Genomic DNA, 20,956 nt, shown 5'->3' with positions numbered 1-20,956 from the left:
TTTCCTTACCCATTATTATCAAATGAGTGTCACAACCAGAAAGGAAGAAATCATAGGTTTCCTTAAAGACGACCAGGTATTTGTATATAATTCTAAGTTTAAATGACCTGTAGATTTTACTGAATGTGACGAGAAAAGATATGGATAATACCTCTACAGTTTCCTAGATAAATTTTATTTACTACATTTTGTTAAGAATAATAACACAGGTACACCACTTGCCAGTGAATATTAAATGATGTGACTTGCATTACTTGTTTGAGTCAAATGAACTGAATATACTTTCCTCAAGTTGGTCATGTTTAGATTCAGGTCTTATGGAGTTATATTAAGATATGACTGTTGTGGCCAGCTGGGCCATTGTCCACTCCCAGATGTCATGACATGATGAAAAAGCTATGGCAAAATTTGAATGGTTCTGGTGGAGTGAGTATGTAGTTTTAGGATGATTTTCACCTCATTTGTAATGAAAAAGTAGAATGGAATATGACATCACCGTATCTGTTAGTGTTCCTTCCTATTTTATGTTAGGCCATGGCATGTGCAAAGGGTCTGTTTAGGAACAAACTTGAGTATGAAATTGTTTGTGTACATAACATCCACTATCTCATTTGAGTATATTGCACACTTTCAGAGTTAGATGCTATTATAAATACATTTCTTTTTTTTTCTTTTTTCAGGATGCAGATTATCACCACTTCATTGGAAGAGCTATCTGTAGATTCCATACTTGTTATACAATGAAAAGGACCTAGTGTGACATCTGTGGTAAATTATATCACTAGTCATCTTAGATATCACATGATGACCCACACTGGAGGGAAGCCTTTCCAGTGTGACCTGTGCAGTTGTGCCTTCTCACAAAAGGGTTCTCTCACAAAGCATATGATGAGCCACACAGGAGAGAAGCCTGTCCAATGTGACCTGTGTAATGTAGCTTTCTCACAAAAGAATCAATTTTTCATATGATAACCCACACTGGAGAAAAGCCATTCCAGTGTGACTTATGTGATAAAGCTTTCACACAAAACTGTCACCTTAAAAATCACTTGATGGCCCACAGAGAAGAGCAGCCTTTCCAGTGTGACCTGTGTGATTCTGCTTTCTCAAAAAAGGATGTTCTCACAAAGCTTTCAAGGAAGCACAGGATAGAGAAGCCTTTCCAGTGTGACCTGTGTTTCTGCTTTCTCATGAAAGGGTTCTCTCACTAAGCACATAGGTAAAAATAACAGTAAGTATGATTACAAGTTATTTGGAAATTCGTTAACAAAAGTGAATAGTGAAAAAGATCTCGGTGTAATTATCAGTAACGATCTCAAATCATCCAAGCAGTGTATTTCAGCCTCTGAGAAAGCAAATAAGATTCTAGGACTGATTGCACGATCTTTTGACTTCAAAAGTCCATCACTCATTAACAAGCTATATAAATCGTTAGTTCGTCCACATTTGGAATATGCTGTTTCCGTATGGTCACCAAATCTCATTAAAGACGTTGACAGATTGGAAAAAGTACAACAGCGAGCCACAAAACTGATTCCAAATATCAAAAATAAATCGTACGACAATTGACTAAAACATATGAATCTGTTTTCCCTAAAAAAGCGTAGACTCAGAGGTGACTTGATACAGGTCTTTAAAATTCTAAAGGGAATTGACAACATCAAAAGTGACAAAATTTTCACATTGAATGAGAATCAGACAAGAAACAATGGTCTCAAACTGTCCGGAAATAGGCTCAATTTGGAAGTGGGTAGAAACAACTTAGCCAACCATGTAGTGTAGAGGCAGTACAATGTAGTTCAGTTTGAAGCTTTAAAAATAATTCAAATAAACACCTAAGCAAGATGCTGTAATGATTATTATTCATTTTGTATTATTTGTTTTTGTTTTATCATTTGTCTGCTTGATTCTCATTTATTATTAGTTATATGTCAATTCATTATTATTTAGTATTTACCTGCTTGTTTGTTGTTTGACAATGCCTATGCCTTTATTTATGTATTTTATTTGATACATTATTATAGTTTTTATTTATTATTATTATTAGGATTCTTTTTTTTTTTTTCATCCGATGTAGATATGGACCAAAAGGTCTCCTGTCGGCATGCTCCGCCTTTGTAATCCTTTGTAATCCACACACAAGAGAAGCCTTTCCAGTGTGGCCTGAGCAATCAAGATTTCCCATTAAAGAATGACTTCAAAGATCATGTGATGATCCACACAGGATAGAAACCTTTCTAATGTGACCTGTATGATTCTGCTTTCTCACAAGAGGGTCATCTTAAGCAACATATGAGAACCCACACAGGAGAGAAGCCTTTCCAGTGTGGCCTCTGTGATAAATCTTTCTCACGAAATAATCACCTCAAAGCTTACATGATGATCCATGGAGGAGGGAAACCTTTCCAGTGTGACCTTTGCAATTCTGCTTTTTTACAAAAGGAATATCTCACAAGGCATATGAGGACTCACACAGTAGAGAAGTCTTTCCAGTGTGGCCTGTGTGATAAAGCTTTTTCTCATAAGAGTTATCTCACACGGCATATGAGGACCCACAAAGGAGAGAAGCCTTTGAAGTGTGACCTTTGTTATTCTGCTTTTTCATGAAAGGGTATTCTCACAGAGCATATGAGGACCCACACAGGAGAGAAGCCTTTCCAGTGTGATATATGTGAATCTGCTTTTTCACATAGCAATCTCAAATGACATAGGGCCCACACAGGAGAGAAATCTTACCAGTGTGACCTGTGAGTTTCTGCTCTCACAAAAGGATGTTCTTATATTGTATATGAGGACCCACACAGGAGAGAAGCCTTTCCAGTGTGACCTGTGTGGTTCTGATTTCTCACAAAAGGGCTCTCTCACACAACATATGGGAAAGCACACAGGTGAGAAGCCTGTCCAGTGTGACCTGTATGAATCTGCTTTCTCACGAAAGCGTTCACTCACATTGCATATGAGGACCCACACAGGAGATAAGCCTTTCCAGTGTGACCTGTGTGTTTCTGCTTTCTCATTAAAGTGTTCACTCACATTGCATATGAGGATCCATACAGGAGAGAAGCCGTTCCAATGTGACCTTTGTGATTCTGCTTTTTCAGCAAAGTGTAATCTCGCACAGCATATGAAGACCCACACAGGAGAGAAAACTTTCGAGTGTGACCTTTGTGAGTCTGCTTTTTCACAAAAGGGTACTCTCACACAGCATATGAGGACTCACACAGGAGAGAAGCCTTTCCAGTGTGATATGTGTGAATGTGCTTTCTCACATAGGAGCAATCTCAAACAACATATGAAGACCCACACAGGGGAGAAGTCTTTCAAGTGTTGCCTGTGTGATAAAGCTTTCTCACAAAAGGGTTCTTTCACACACCATATGAGGACCCACACAGGAGAGAAGCCTTTCCAGTGTGACCTGTGTGGTTCTGCTTTCTCACAAAAGGGTACTCTCAAAGAGCATATGAGGACCCATACAGGAGAGAAGCCTTTCAAGTGTTACCTTTGTGATTCTGCTTTTTCACATAAGGGTACTCTCACAGAGCATATGAGGACCCACACAGGAGAGAAGCCTTTCCAGTGTGACCTCTGTTATTCTGCTTTCTCACAAAAGGGTGTTCTCACTTTGCACATGAGGACCCACACAGGAGAGAAGCCTTTCCAGTGTGACCTCTGTTATTCTGCTTTCTCACAAAAGGGTAATCTCAGAAAGCATATGAGGACCCACACATAAGAGAGAACATTCCTTTGTGACTTGTGCAATTCTGCTTTCTCACTTAAGGGTCATCTCAGAATGCATATGAGGAACCACATATGACAGAAACCATTCAAGTTTGTTTTGTGCAATAAAGCTTTCTCACAAAAGAATCACTTCAAAGATCATGTGATGATCCACACAGGTGAGAAGCTATTTCTTTGTGACCTGTGTGATGCAGCTTTATTAGATATATATATATATATGTATATATATATATATATATATATATATATATGTATATATACTGTATATATATATATATATCACTTCATGAACCACACAGGAGAGAGGCCTTTACAATGTGGCATGTGTGCTAAATCTTCCCCATGAAAGAATCAGCTCAAAGATCACATGATCCACTCAGGAGAAAAAGCCTTTTCAGTTTGACCTTTGTGATTATGCCTTCTCACAAAAGAGTCGTCTCACACATATGAGGACCCACATATGAAAAGTCTTTCCTCTGTGGCAAATGTGATTCTGGTTTCCCACTAAAAAGTCATCTCGTACAGCATATGAGGACCCAGATAGGAGGGAAGACTTTCCAGTGTGATTCCACTTTCTCATATAAGGGTTTTCTCACAAATCACTAGTGTGGCCTGCATGATAAACCTTTCTCACTAAAGAATCTCATGTGATGATCCACACAAGAGAAGATTGACCTTGACCTTTGAGATTATACTTTCTCTGAAAAGGATTCTCTCACACAGCATATGAGGATCTACACTAGAGAGAAGTCTTTCTAGAGTGAGCTTTACAATTCTGCTTTCTCACTAAAGAGTAATCTCACAAAGCATACAAGGACCCACACAAGAGAAGCCTTTCTAGTATGACCTTTGTGATGAGGCTTTCTCACAAAAGGGCTATCTCAGAAAGCATATGAAGACCCACAAAGGAGAGAAGCCTTTCTAGTGTGACTTGTGTTTTTTTTTTCTCTCTCTCTCAAATGCTCTCCCAGTATATGAGGACCCACAATGGAGAGAAGCCATTCGTGTGTTATATAGCTTTCTCTTAAATGAGTTATCTCACAAAACATATGAGGACCCACACAGGAGAGAAGCTCCTGTTCAACCTGTGTGGTGCAGCTTTCTCACAAAAAGAGTTCTCTCACACAGCATATGAGGAGCCACAGTGGAGTGAAGCCATTCCGGTGTGACCTGTGCAGTGCAACTCTCTCACAGAAGAATCGCCTCAAATATCATGTGATCCCCTGCACAGGACAGTAGCCTTTCCAGTATGACCTGTGTGATTCTGCTTCTCACAAAAGAGGTCTCGATCATCACAAGATGACTAATAGTGCACACAGACATGGTTGTATTCTGTAATCTGTAGGTGTTTGTCAGTTTACAAATGTAAAAAAACATTATTCAAATAACAATTGCATAGAACTGTTATTTGGATATGTTTATTAGAGTGAGAAGCTGCAAATTACTGTATATGGAAATTCAATAAATTAAGTTAGTGTGTATGAAGAATGGGTGAATGCCAAAAACAAGAGAGAAGAAATAAGGAGTTAGAAAATAAAATCAGTGTTGAGAATGAGTAATGGACTTGTGTGGTTTGGATGGATGCCATGCAGAATGTCTGAAAAAAGGAGGTACTGGGATGGTGGACTGGCTGGTGAAGTTATTTAATGTTTAAGAGAGGGTAGACAAGGGGGACAAGTGTGAGTGTAGTAGTTTGAGAGGGATCAGCTTGTTAATGCTTCATTTAGCAGATTAGGATAGAAACAGAGGGAGTAGTTGGTGAGGAAGAGTGTGGGTTTAGGACAGGTAGGGGTTGTGTAGATCATATATTTGTGGTAAGATAGGTGAGAAAGCTATAGGAAAAGGTAAGGATGGTTTTTGGGCTTTTATTTATCTGGAAAAGGCATCCATCTGTCTCATCCTAGGACATCCCCTCATGTTCACTCCTTCCACTTCTGCCTTCCACACCTCTTTTACTAATCTTCACTCATTCTTTCCATGTGTCCAAACCATCCTAATATTCTCTCATTAACCATATCTCCCAACTCCCTTTCCACCCCTGTTCTCCTCCTCACCTCCTCATTTCTCACTCTATCTAGCCTAGTAACCCCTATCATACTTCTCAGACGCCTCATCTCAAACACATTCAAACTCCTTCTCTCTTCCTCTCTTATGTTCCTTGTTTCTGCCCCATACAGTGCTGTTGGCACAATCACTCTTTCATACAATCTTCTCCTAGCATCCATTCCCAAATGTCTATTTCTCATTACACTTTTTAATCCCCCAAGGCATTTACTCACTTCTCTCAATCTACATTCTACCTCCACCCCCACTCCCATTCCTGCCACATTCAGACCCAATTATCTAAAACTGTCCACTTTCTCCAGTCTCTCTCCCTTAATACTCACTTCCAGTTCTGTTGCCACTCTCTTGCCTTGTACATCTCATCACCTTACTTTTACCCACTTTTATCTTCAACTTCCTTCTTTCACACACCTTCCCAAACTCTGTCACTAACTTCCTCAATCCCTCCTCTGATCCTGCTATAATCGCTGTGTCATCAGCAAACAACAACTGGCTTATCTCCCATTTTTCTCCATTTTCTTTAACCATCTCCAATCCCCCACCCACTACCCTTGCATTCACCTCTTGCACCACCCCATCAATGTATAAATTGAACAGCCAGGGCAACATAACACATCCCTGACGAAGTCCCACCTTTACCTCAAACCATTCTCTCTTTCCATTTCTAATCCTAACACTCTCATAAAAACTCATGACTGCTCTTAACAGCTTTCCTACTATCCCATATATCTGCAAAACTACCCACAGTGCCTCTCTGTCAACTCTGTCATAAGCCTTTTCCAGATCAATAAAAGCCCTCACACCACCCCATCAATGTATAAATTGAACAGCCAGGGCAACATAACACATCCCTGACAAAGTCCCATCTTTACCTCAAACCACTCTCTCTTTCCATTTCTAATCCTAACACTCTCATAAAAACTCATGACTGCTCTTAACAGCTTTCCTACTATCCCGTATATCTGCAAAACTACCCACAGTGCCTCCCTGTCAACTCTGTCATAAGCCTTTTCCAGATCAATAAAAGCCCCAAAAAATATCCATACCTATTCCTATAGCTTTCTCACATATCTGTCTTACCACAAAATCTGATCTACACAACCCCTACCTGTCCTAAACCCACACTGTTCCTCACCAATTACTCCCTCTGTTCCTCTCCTAATCCTCTTAATCAAGATCCTCCCATAAGCCTTTCCAACTACACTTTACAAGCTAATCCCTCTGAAACAGCCACACTTACACATCTCCCCCTTTCCCTGGTAAAGTGAAACTATACAGGCACTCCTCCAGTCCTCCGGCACACTACCCTCTCTTAAATAAACATTAAATAACCTCACCAGCCAGTCCACCATGACTGTACCTCCTTTTTCAGACATTCTGCATGGTACCCTTCCAACCCAGGTGCTTTACCTGCTCTCATCATCTTAACAGCTGCCTTCACTTCATCTTTCTTTATTTCTCCTCCATTTTCCTCACTCATCACAGTCATTTTCTTAGTGCTTCCCACTGCAACTACCTTTCCCTCCCTATCCTCCTTCACATTTAACAACTCCCTAAAATACTCTGCCCACCTTCCTCTCACTGCCTTCTCTTCCATTATCATCTCTCCATCTACACCTTTTTCCTTTTCTTCTTTACTTGATTTACCTCCTTTTCCTCTTTTAATTTCTTTTCAAATTTTTTTTTATTACTTTCAAAATTTTCTGTCGTACTCTTACCCCATTCACATCTGCTCTCCTCTTTGCCTCCTTTATGTTATGCTTGACTTCTCTTTACTTTGTATCTCTCATATGATTCCCTCATCCTAATTTGTAACCAATCTAATAAAGCCTGCTTCTCTTCTACACCCTTCCTTTCTTCCTCATCTCACCATTCACTACCCTTCTATTTCCTCCTGTCCTCCTTGTTCCACACACCATCTTTGCACACCTGGTGACTCCCTCCTTGAACAATCCCCATTCCTCCTCCGCTCCTTGTTCTACTCTATCCTTTACTCCCTCCCACTCATCTCTCCACCTTTTACTTATGCTCCTTCTCCTTTTCTTTCTCATTTAAGCAGTTCACTCTAAGTACCTCCCTACCTTCTGCCTTTTTCCTCTTTCTCCCCTTAGAACATGTACATCCTTAACTCTTTCTACTGTACTCCTGGTTACCACTATATAATCCATTAACATTCCATCTGCCATCCATTCATCCACCACACTCACCCATGTGTACTTATGCTTGACTTTCTTCCTAAACACTGTATTTGGTGTTATATTTAAATACATAAAATTAACATCATCATCATCATTGGGAGCGATTTAAAAAATAAATGAGACTGGCAAGAATCTTTATATTTATCTGCATGTATATCCTGTATGCATACATTGTTATTGTTTCTACATTGTTAATGGGGGATGGGGCTCCATTTTGTCTTCTGGAGTATGAAAATGAAGAATTTATGAAGTTCACTCTGAATTCAATGTGCACTGATTGTGATATTCTTGTGAGTAAAAGCTTTCTTAATATTCACTTACATAATTTTACATAGAGACTGGATGCAGGTGATATGACCTATATGTCCAGATCACTTCCAGCTTGTGTAGGTCAGGCTTCTGATTTGTGTACTCTATGTCCCACCCCAGTTGACCTCTAGTATAAGTTTCCTCAAAATTATATTTAGTCTCTTGATTCAGCAAGAATTGATCAAGACTCCTTTCAAATTGTACTACAGCAGAAGCCTGATTTAATGAGTTCCCGAATAGAGGAAGATATAACAGAAGTTTAAAAATAACTAGGGGGAATATCATGGAAAGTTTGGATAAGTGAACATGTTTCCATTAAACCAAGCATCTGCCATTAGTTGTAGTAATCCCTGTTAATTGTGGGGTTCATGATCTAAAACTGGATGAGATAGGTGAAAATTTGCTATATAGAAACAATGCCCAAAAATATTAATCTTCTTAGTCTAAGCACTCTCACACTCTTTAAAGATTTCAATTTATATAAACACTTCTTTTAAACACATTCTAGAAATACTTAAGCACATAAGAAAACTTGTAAGCCTAGTAATGTATAGAGAATATGTGTGCATAAATACAAAGTAAAAATATACAGGTTGAATCTCCCAAACTCGGCTATCTAAGACACAGCAATGCTTAGAACTCAGCTGTAAATACATGTTTTCTAAAACTCAATAGGCCACCCAAAAAACTGCATTGTAGTTCCTGGTATGGCTACCTGGTGTTGCCACAATTTTTTCTTGCCACCAGTTTAGGTGTGGTGGTTTGTTGTATATATATGTACTGTATAAGTATATATGCATTTATAAATACAGGGTATTTGGGATGAATTTGACACTTTTTGGAAAGGAAAGTAAAAGTCACATCTTGGTCAAAATTCAAAGTGCATCTCTTAGAGGATCTTTTACCAAATACAGCTTACTCAAAGAAGCCACCTTGAGCCTCCACCACGGCCTACAGGCAGGACTTGAACCTACAGCATGCAGCCCTCACGGTGTCCTTCAAGAGACATCTGAACGCCAGTTTGATCCTGGCAATCAGCTCATCCTTGGTGTTGCAGGCAGTACAATTGGTGTCTTTTTCAACTGTGCCCCACATGTAACAGTCCATGGGGTTGCAATCAGGCAAGTTGTGGGCCAAATGTTGGGACTGGTGAAGTTGTAGAAGTTCTCAGACAGCCACTTGGATTTTGCCAGAGGTGTGACGTGGAGCTGAGTCCTGCTGTCACACGTATGGTCTTCCCACAGCTACCCTCCCCCCCCCCAGCACTTGACAACAGTGGACAGCAATTCAATATACCCATCTGTAGTGAGTCTGAGTCCTTCTTCAAAGATGTGGAGTGGCATGACATGGGTTTCACTGGAAACACCCAAAGACCATCACAGTTTGAAGGAACTTGGTCTTCATGAAGTGCAGGACTTTGTGCAGACTGTAGGCTAGCCACCTGTTGTTCTGTGCATTGTAAAACTGATCCTGGCAGAAGTTCTTCTTGTCCGAGAAAAACCAGAGCATCCCCAGCTTGACTTGGTGTTTGACCTTGTTGAGAAGTTTCTTAGCTTTTGTAAGGTTATTCTCTTGGACCTTGGTGGTGAGTAGTTGGCCCTTGTGCCTCTTGTATGAGGAGTAGCGAAGATCCTCGTTCAGTGCTTTCTTCATAGTTGCCACTCCCACACCCATCTCTCTTGCCAAAGTCCGCATCGCCTTGCCTGGATCTTGCCACACCTTGTTTTGCAGCTTCTCGATGAATTTCATTGTGCAGAGTCAGAACACCTGCTATGTTCTTGCTAGCCACTGCTTCTACATCTCTGTCACAATTCTCCAGCTCACATCTTATGGCCTTTGCAGTATTCAAAGAGTACTGAGCTGCAGCTAAGTTTTCCCAATTTTTTTTAATCTGGTGTGAATCATCATGATACAAGTCACTCTTTCCCAATATTCCAGTGATTTCCAGTCATCCATGCTCTCTAGCTCTCACACCCACCAGTAGTCCACAGAATCAGCTATCCATTGCACTTTACTACTGTTAAGTCCTTCAAATGGTTCTGAAATGACCGAAGATGAAATTATTATAAAATTTATCGTGAACACCCTGTATATACATACAAACATATATATATGCATGTACATATATGTATACAGTACAATATATATGTATACACGTGTGTAAAGATTGACAAATACGGAGGTGAGGCATAATTGATATTTATACACCCATTGCAGTAATTAGCTGCTTGGTGTGGTTTGATTTATTCTAGAATTCCATCTGAAGGCTAAGGTAGATGGAGGAGTGTCATAGCCTGTGTTTAAATCCCTATCTTGGATCACCTTTACCATATTTCTTGAGGGTATTTGTAGGGGGTAATCTAGTCTCTCCCACTGGATACTTAGCAGCATGGATAAAGTTACCTCAGTTTCCCTCATATTATGCCACAAACCAGTAAGGTGTAGGGATGTGGTGAACTTTGGGAGCACATTGTACAGCATCATCGAAGAGATTGGAACAATAATAATTCTGTCAACTACATTGTTTGATTGATCTTGGCAATTAGGTTGTCATCTATAAGGTGCAGTGAATTTATTACCTTGTATGCAGTTTTGGCAGCATTACCAGATGTAAATGTCACATAGAATGGATTAGAAAGACAGTCACCATTGTATTTGAAAAGGATGGGGGAGAACTGTTGCAAAAGGCTTGAGACAAGAGTGGATAGCATAGTGTAGTAAGGATGTATAGATGTTGATTATTTGAAGGATGCCAAGACAGGACTTCACAGGTGACCTACAGGGTCTTCCAGCATGAAACAGTGGCAGGGGGAGTATGAGCTTCAGCCTGCACATATCTAACATGACCATTATGACCAGAGAGTGATATCTCAAGGGCTTGGTCAACTGCCTATTGAAGACCAGAGGATTTTTAAAGTGTATCCATGGAGGTATTTTGTGATATACAGTAACTGGCTCCAGGAGCCAAGGGCAGCCGTATACTGGAACTACGAGGGGAGCAAGAACTGGTCATCATAAATGGGGTACCTCATCCCCCATGGGAGCTACTTATTTTTAAAAGTGGTTCCTTATGATTCGAATTTTTTTTCGTAAGATAGCTAATACCTCTCTCCACAACTAATCCCAATCCATACAGCAAAGGATGACCTCATCAGGTGGCCCATATGGGCAGCCTAGCTCCCTCAACTGCGACCTTGCTAGCATGGGTGGCCCTCTCCCTGTAAGGAAGAGCTGGGACTGAAGCCCTCTATAGTCTTTCTTGCCAGGTCATTGGGATGTGCACCCCCCCCCACACACACACACACACCACAACAACAAGGTGTTTCCCATTGCAGGAGAACAACTAGGCAAATGCAAGACTAATGAAAAGGTGTTGGATAGGTGTATGCTTTGACTGCCACCTCCCTAACAGGAGGAAAGGTCCTATTGGTATGTACTTACAACTTGTACACTGGTTGAAAAGTGGCTCATGTTGGAATTGATCTTGTAACTGTGTGTTTACATTGCAGTAAAACAGTATGAATGGGCTGGAGCATACACTATTATAATGACCAGTTTACAATTTTCAGTTTCCACTCTGTATTTACCTAGTTGTAATATACGGGAGGGGAGCTATGCTTGTGGTGACCCGTCTTTGTATCTCTCCGCATCAAATTTTATCTTAAAATCTTGTATAGTGTTAGCACATACTGTTTTGTTGTCTAATTTGTTGCATGTATTTATCACTCTGTGTGGGAAACTGTTCTTTTTCAAGTTTTTTCTATAACTATCCTTTTTCAATTTTTTTCCGTGTCCTCTTGTTTTACCGTTTTCCCATACTAATAGGTCGTTCCTGTCTAAAACTTCCATTACTTTCATTATTCTGTAGATAGCAAATCTCCTCTTTCTCTTCTTTGTTCCAGAGTTGGTAGGTTCAATTTGGATAGTCTTTGCTCATATGTTAGTTCGGCGAGTGTCGGTGCTAGTTTGGTTGTCGCTCTTTGTAATCTTTCTAGTTTCGTAATATTCTTTTTGGTACTGGGTGTCCAAAGTGATGCTGTGTACTCAAGTTTTGGTCTTATTAGTGTAGTTAGTATTTTCCTTATCATTTCTTCGTCCATATAAGTAAATGCCACTTTGATTGCTCTCAATAAGTTATAGGTTTCTCCGAAAATCTTCTTTATATGCTTATCTGGTTTCATGTCCTTTCCAATCATCACTCCAAGATCTTTTTCATAGTTTTTTTTTCTTCCCCAATTCTGTAATCTTTTGATATTCTGTTTCTACTCTTTCCAAATTCCATTATACTGCATTTCTTAATATTGAATTTTACTTCCCACTTTTGAGTCCAATTCCATATTGTGTCCAGATCTTGTTGCAATGAGTTGCAGTCCTCTTCCATTTTTACCTTCTTAAGTAATTTTGCATCATCTGCAAAAAAAATTATATAGCACTCCACGCCTTCATTCATGTCATTAATGTATACAGCGAACATGATCGGGGCCAGTATTGATCCTTGCGGGACACCGCTTTTTACTTCTTCCCAGTTGGAGAATTTTTCTCTAATTACAACTCTCATTTTCCTCCCAATCAGGAAGTCTTTCATCCATTCCAATAATTTTCCTCTGATGCCACCTTTTGACTCTATCTTATTTATTAGTTTCCTATGAGGTACCTTATCGAATGCCTTTTGCAGGTCCGGGAAAGCACAGTCTGCCCATCCATCTCTTTCTTGTATTATGTCTACTAATCTTAAGTAAAAGCAGATCAGATTTGTTGTACAGGATCTCCCTTGTCTAAATCCAAATTGATTTGGGTTCAGTATAGATTTTTCTTCCAGGTATTTAACCCATCTGTTTTTGATCACTCTTTCACAAATTTTTGCTATTGTACTTGTTAGTGAGACTGGTCTGTAGTTAGATGGATCTTCCTTATCACCTCCCTTATAAATTGGTACAATGTTTGCTTTTTTCCGGTCCAATGGTACTTTTCCTTCTTTAAGTGAGGATTTAATTATATCATATATTTTGTCAGTTAATTCTTCCATGCATTCTTTCAGTATCCAGTTTGCTATTCCGTTGATATGATGTGTGTGTATGACCTAATAGATAATCAGTGACCAATAGTAATAACAGTTGAGTGGTGATTGGTGGTTAGTAGTTTGGTTACATAGATTGGCACTTCCTTGAAGCCAGGCATGCAATGCAGTATTTTGCCATGGAAGCTGCATGTCGCTGGGGCACTTGAAATGGAGTGAGGTGTGTGTCACTAACCACCAACTGACTGCGGTTAGTATTGGTCACTGAATATCTATTTGGTTGTAGCAGTATCATATCTATACACACACATATCAACTTCATTAATTGTATTGGTAATCCCAAAAATGGTTAATTGGTCATTATAATGGTGGGGGCTCCAACACATTCATATTTTTCACTACAGTGTAAACAAACACACAGTTGCCAGATCAAGTCTCTGATTGACACAAGCCACTGTCCAACCAGTGTACTGGATATACGTGCCGATGATAGTACATCTGTCTGTACTGTTTTATGTTTTTGTACAAAGTGTTCATATGGGAAGTGTCCATTTGAGCAGAAATATGGGACAAGCTTTAATTAGAGCAAAGCTCATAGAACATCCAACTTGACATTAATTACTGTCAATAGGGAGGGACACCTAAACTGAGATAGTACTAATATAAGATAAAAGTGCCACAAATAGAATTTGGATTTTTTTTCCTCCCCCATTATTATCACACAAGTGTCACAACTAGAAAGGAAGAAATCACAGACTTCCTTAAAGATGACCAGGTATGTGTCTATAATTCTTCATGTTTAAATGACCTGTAGATTGAAAACGTTTTATACAAACAGGTATTTTACTAAATGTGATGAGAAAAGATATGAATAATACCTCTACAATTTCCTAGATAAATTTTGTTTATTACATTTTGTTAAGGATAATAACACAGGTACACCACTTACCAGTGAATCTTAAATGGTGTGACTTGTATCACTTATTTGAGTCAAATGAACTGAATAAACCTTCCTCGAGTTGGTCATGTTTAGATTCAGGTATTATGAGCCCAAACATGGTTTGTTATGGAGTTATATCAAAATATGACTGTTGTCACCAACTGGGCCATTGCTCACTTCCAAATAGCATAACATGATGAGAAAAGTTATAGCAAAATTTGAATAGTTCTGGTGGAATGAGTACACATGTAGCTATAGGATGATTTTCTCCTCATTTCTAATGAAAAAGTAGAATGGAATATAATATCACCATATCTGTTAGTGTTTCTTCCTATTTTATGTTAGGTCATGGCACGTGCAAAGGGTCTGCTTAGGAACAAACTTGGGTATGAAATTGTTTGTGTATAAAACATCCACTATCCTGTCAGAGTATATTGCACAATTTCAGAGCAAGATGTTATTATAAATAATTTTTTTCTTCAGGATGAAGGTAAATTTCACCACTTCATTGGAAGAGCTATCTGTAGATTCCATATTTGTTATACAATGAAAAGGACCTAGTGTGACATCTGAGGCACAATTCTATCACTAGTCATCTTAGATATCACATGATGACCCACACTGTAGGGAAGCCTTTCCAGTGTGACCTGTGCAGTTGTGCCTTCTCACAAAATGGTTCTCTCACAAACCATATGATGAGCCACACAGGAGAGAAGCCTGTCAAATGTGACCTGTGCAATGTAGCTTTCTCACAAAAGAATCAATTTTTCATATGATAACCCACAATGGAGAAAAGCCATTCCAGTGTGACTTATGTGATAAAGCTTTCACACAAAAGTGTCACCTTAAAAATCACTTGATGGCCCACAGAGAAGAGCAGCCTTTCCAGTGTGACCTGTGTGATTCTGCTTTCTCAAAAAAGGATACTCTCACAAAGCTTTCAAGGAAGCACACAAGAGAGAAGCCTTTCTAGTGTGACCTGTGTTTCTGCTTTCTCATAAAAGGGTTCTCTCACTAATCATATGAGGATCCACACACAAGAGAAGCCTTTCCAGTGTGGCCTGAGCAATCAAGATTCCCCATGAAAGCATGACCTCAAAGACCATGTGGTGATCCACACAGGAGAGAAACCTTTCCAATGTGACCTGTGTCATTCTGTTTTCTCACAAGAGGGTCATCTCAAGCGACATATGAGGACCCACACAGGAGAGAAGCCTTTCCAGTGTGGCCTCTGTGATAAATCTTTCTCACGAAATAATCACCTCAAAGATCACATGATGATCCATGCAGGAGGGAAACCTTTCCAGTGTGACCTTTGCAATTCTGCTTTTTTACAAAAGGATTATCTCACAAGGCATATGAGGACCCACACAGTAGAGAAGTCTTTCCAGTGTGGCCTGTGTGATAAAGCTTTTTCACATAAGAGTTATCTCACACGGCATATAAAGACCCACACAGGAGAGAAGCCTTTCCAGTGTGACCTGTGTGATTCTGCTTTCTCACAAAAGGCTGCTCTCACACAGCATATGAGGACCCACACAGGAGAGAAACCTTTCCAGTGTGATATATGTGAATCTGCTTTCTCACAAAGGAGCCATCTCATACAACATATGAGGACCCACACAGGAGAGAAACCTTTCCAGTGTGACATGTGTGGTTCTGCTTTCTCACAAAAGGGTGCTCTCAAAGAGCATGTGAGGACCCACACAGAAGAGAAGCCTTTCCAGTGTGGCCTGTGTGATAAAGCTTTCTCACAAAAGAAATATCTCACACAGCATATGAGGACCCACACAGGAGACAAGCCTTTCCAGTGTGACCTGTGTGGTTCTTCTTTCTCACAAAAGAGTGCTCTCACATTGCATATGAGGACCCATGCTGGAGACAAGCCTTTCCAGTGTACCCTTTGTGATTTTTGCTTCTCGCAAAAGGGTAATCTCACAAGGCATATGAGGACTCACACAGGAGACAAGCCTTTCCAGTGTGACCTGTGTTGTTCTGCTTTCTCACAAAAGGGTACTCTCACAGAGCATATGAGGACCCACACAGGAGAGAAGTCTTTCCAGTGTGGCCTGTGTGATAAAGCTTTCTCACAAAAGAAATATCTCACACAGCATATGATGACCCACACAGGAGACAAGCCTTTCCAGTGTGACCTGTGTGGTTCTTCTTTCTCACAAAAGTGTGCTGTCACACAGCATATGAGGACCCACACAGGAGAGAAGTCTTTCCATTGTGGCCTGTGTGATAAAGCTTTCTCACAAAAGAGTAGTCTCACACGGCATATGAGGACCCACACAGGAGACAAGCCTTTCCAGTGTGACCTGTGTGGTTCTGCCTTCTCACAAAAGGGTACTCTCACAGAGCATATGAGGACCCACACAGGAGAGAAGTCTTTCCAGTGTGGCCTGTGTCATAAAGCTTTCTCACAAAAGGGTAGTCTCACACAGCATATGATGACCCACACTGGAGAAATGCCTGTCCAATAGCATGACCTGTAACATGGAGCCTTCTCACCAAAGGGAGATTTGAAATAGCATGTGATGTCTTATGTGGAAAGAAGCCTTTCCACCATAATCTGTGGAATGTAGCTCTCTCATGAAGGAGTAATATCAAATGGAATATAATGATGAACACAGGAGATGCCTATCTACTGCTGCTTGTATGATGCAGTTTTCTTGTAAGATGTTTTCAAAAGTCATATAACCCACACGAAATAGAAACTTTTCCAACATGATATTGCATTGCACATTTCTCATGAAAGATTGGAGTTTTGTGGGGAGATGTTCATTAGATTCAAACCTAGACCTATGGGATTCGAGGCAGAAATGAATGTGACATACTTCTTGAATAAGAAAAAAAAAAAAGTCTTATACCTGGCTACAAAGTTCTGTATGAAATTGTTATGATTTATTTAATGATGCTGTGGTGAACTTATACTAGTGAAGTAGTAGTGAATGTTTTATAGGACCAGAATATCTAAAATCTGTTCATCATTTCAACCTATATGCGTTGGAAATGGTCTAGTTTAAGTTTGAACTAATATGATATAGAAACAGTGGACTCCTTGATTTGTATAAAACAAATGAAATAGGTAAATAAATGATTGTGGTATTAATCAGTATTGTGAAACCACAATAAATAAGACAAAACTGAAATACAATTGTGTTACATTGACTAAATGTATGTCTTACAGGCCACACTGACCTTGTCCCGTGTTGTTTCAATCCAACCATGACATGAGACACACAAGTGAATTTAATTGTACTGTAAAGGAAGGAAGCAAGAGTCGTTAGATAACATCACCAATTCCAACTTATCATACCTAGCCTCAAATTCATATACAATTCCAAGTTAGTGTATATTTTTGACTTGCAATTATCACATTTGAATTTGAATTCATGTTTTGTTCCAGCTTGGGCTGTACCACCTAAGCTATTCCAAGTATTTATGCATCTACATGGAAAACTATTTCTTCACATCCTTTAGACATGTAGTCTTTCATAATTTGTTCTCATGACCTCTTTAAGCCCTCCTAACCTTAAGAGATCTCTTCTGTCAGTGTAACCTATCCTATTTAGTGACCTGAATACTGTAATCATATCACCACTTTCTCTTCAAATTTTCAAAGTTGACAGAGCCAGTGCTTTTAATCTTTCCTCATATGAGATGTCTAGTATTGAAAGGGGATAATGCCACATCACACAGTATGAAATATGGTTCTTAGAATGTTTGATGTTAGGAGACAAAATGGGTTATGCATGATGCCAGCATTTTTCCCTTTCTCTTCTAGACGCCTAATATGGTTTATCTGGCAGGCTGGAGACCAGTGTATTTTCACCTAGTTGTATTTACCTACTTGTATTATATGGGAAGGGAGCTATGCTCATGTGACCCTTCTTTGTATCAATCAGCATCAAGTTTTTCTTAAATTCTTGAATAGTATTTGCACACATTATTGCCTTATTTAATTTATTCCAGGTATCCACCACTCTGTGTGGGAAGCTATTCTTTTTCAGATCTCTGCTCTAATTATCCTTTTTTAGTTTCTTTTCATGTCCTCTTGTTTTTCTATTTTCCCACTTTTAATAGATCATCTCTAAGATTTCCATTCCTTTCTTGATTCTATAGTTGGTAAATCTCATCTTTCTCTTCTTTGTTCCAGAGTTGGTAGTTCCAATTTGGACAATCTTTGTTCGTATGTCAATTTGGAGAGTGTTGGTGCCATCTTTGTTGTTGCTCTCTGTATTCTTTCTAATTTCTTTATATTGTTCTTAGTTCTGGGTGTCCATAGTGTTGCAGCATACTCCAATTTTGGTTTTATCAGTAACTAATATTTTCTTGACCATTTCCTCATCCAAATAGTCAAATGTCACTTTCATCAACCTTAGTAGGTTGAGGGTTTCTCTAACTATTTTGTTGATATGTTTGTCTGGTGACATGTTTTGGCTAATTATTACTCCTAGGTCCCTTTCTGAGCTCACTTTTTTGACTTGTTCCTCACCAATTTTATAATTCCTTGATATTCTATTTTTATTTTTCCAAACTCCATTACACAACATTTCTTGATATTGAAGTTAGGTACCTACTTTTGACTCAAGTTTTCATGGCCACTTTATCCAATGGGGCAAAGATAGTTCAAGGAATTGATGATGTCTGGTTCTTTGCTTAGTAGCAGATCTGACCTTGTGGGGATGTCAGTTCCTCTTATCCAGGTCACTTCCTTTATTCATTGTGTTCTCCATTGTATTACTAATTTTGTCAAGTGAAAATGTGAGCACTGAAGAAAGGGACTCTTCTTTCTATAGAGTAGTGTATGAAAAGAGATTGTGACTTGCTATCATAATGAAGAAAGAAATGAGGACACAGGATGTGTGGTAGGGGGTCCAAATGTCTACATATGTTGACAAATTTGGATAGTTTATTCTCACAACTTCTCCTCACAGAAAATCACCAGTTGCAAAGGAAATCTGTCACAGTGTGTTCAGTAGAAATAGAAACAGGTGAGAGAAAATGCATTGGTGTACAATGAGCACAACAGTTTGTCACAGTGAAAAAGAGATTAATATAGTGCACAGTGACTTGAATATTTTTGTTTAGTCGCCTGCTTTCATATCCAAAATTACTACTTTTTCTGTGACTTTATTACAGACCACTATATGATAACTGATTTTTTCCTAGGCAAAATGGTGACTTTTTGTGACTTTATTACCTGACACCCACAATATAGCCAAATCTGGATCAATATAACAACTTAAATCTATGTATTATGATTGAATTGTAAGGACAGATTCCAGGTTTATAAAAAAAAAACAAAAAAAAAACAGCACAGAAGTATGATGACTTATTACAGCAATATAAAGTACCAACAAAAAGAGAAAAAATCAGAAAGTGTTCCTGTCCAATTGGTACTTGATAAAGCTGTAACAAGAAAAATGTCATAATAAATGCTTTGTCCTCACATGGTGTTCCTTTAGATAGACTTTTTGACAACTGCCAATTGTATAGAAATTCCAAATTGAAACTTACATGAATGTATAATAAGTGTACACATGAACCAAATGTACACATTGGGAGTTTTCATCAAGGTTGCCTCAGTGTAGGTTGTTAATGGAGAATCCCCAGTGGAGCCACTTTATGAGGACTCCCCAATGGTGGGGGCTCTTAGCCCTTTTTTTCAGTGGAGCTTTCGTCATGGGGTTTGGCCAGCCAGAGAGTTAACAGGGTTTCCCAGTTGTGAGAGATTTAACATTGTTACCCCATTGGAGTTTTGTTCAGGCTTCTAAAGTAGGTACTCCCTTACGGGAACCTCCTTGTCATGGGGGGGTGTTGTTATATAGACTTCAAGCCAGACTGTGCACTTCAATAGGCCCATAAATATTGCTCCATGTGTCTGTTAAATTGAATCCCTACTCACCATACCTAGACCTACAAGGGGGGACATTTTTTTTCAAGTGAGGTGTACCATGTTTGGTGTAATACATTTCCAAACCCCACCTAAGCCCAATGCTATGACTTTAGTTAGTTTAATCAGAAACTAAACTGGTACGAGACACGGTGTGGTCGATAGTTGTTGACTGATGATTTGGTGATATCTTAATTTGAAATGCATATACATTTTTTCTGTGTATCTTTATTCGTTTTGTCGGGAAAATCGAATGGACCGGCAGGTTAGTCCAAAGATGAGCCCTCCAAAGTGAATATTAATTTTTGTCATACTACCCATTAAGCTTAAGGATTTTATGTACAAATATAGAACAAATTATCATATTCAATTCCTCTTGCAACCCAGTATTGTATATTTGAAAATCATGTTCATAAAAAGGATAAAAATATTAAAATTGTTATTGAACCTTCGTCACCAGTGGATTGCCACAAAGCTCGGTATACTGCCCTCTACTTTTTCTCATTCTTATAGCATACATCAATGAACAAGTGAAACTTTGGTTGTGGTTTCTCTTGCTGATGATACTCATACATTTAGGACAGTATCAACTAAAGTGGAGGCTGGACAGTTACAAGAGAACCTCTTAATACTGTATTCATAGGCAGAGTACATTGGTCTTATATTAACAGCTGATAGATTAAGACCAGACCACAAGAAGGTAAAATCCATTAAGGAGTTTTCAGCCCCTCAAGATAAGCAAGAACTACTAAGATTTCTGGGAATGATTAATTGCTTAGGAAAGTTCA

The 20,956-nt window shown here is 39.1% G+C and overlaps 1 protein-coding gene across 1 annotated transcript; it reads left to right on the top strand.

Annotated features, from left to right (window-relative positions):
* Positions 1–690: 690 nt before the first annotated feature.
* Positions 691–19,093, top strand: LOC143031943 (uncharacterized). The gene is made up of 2 exons (XM_076196326.1): positions 691–1,231; positions 14,750–19,093. The coding sequence occupies exon 2, from the start codon at positions 15,457–15,459 to the stop codon at positions 16,750–16,752; it is 1,296 nt and encodes a 431-aa protein (XP_076052441.1). The 5' UTR covers positions 691–1,231; positions 14,750–15,456; the 3' UTR covers positions 16,753–19,093.
* The last annotated feature ends 1,863 nt before the right edge of the window (positions 19,094–20,956 follow it).

Source organism: Oratosquilla oratoria, chromosome 12 (assembly GCF_046742065.1).
Source record: "Oratosquilla oratoria isolate Oo_2021 chromosome 12, ASM4674206v1, whole genome shotgun sequence".
Taxonomy (NCBI): domain Eukaryota; kingdom Metazoa; phylum Arthropoda; class Malacostraca; order Stomatopoda; family Squillidae; genus Oratosquilla; species Oratosquilla oratoria.
Note: the sequence above shows the minus strand (reverse complement) of the source record. Positions and strands in the feature narration are given on the sequence as shown.

Bases quoted from the DNA above. Each gene is read 5' to 3' on its own strand.
- LOC143031943 (XM_076196326.1), top strand. From the start codon at position 15,457: ATGAGGACCCACACAGGAGAGAAGCCTTTCCAGTGTGGCCTCTGTGAT.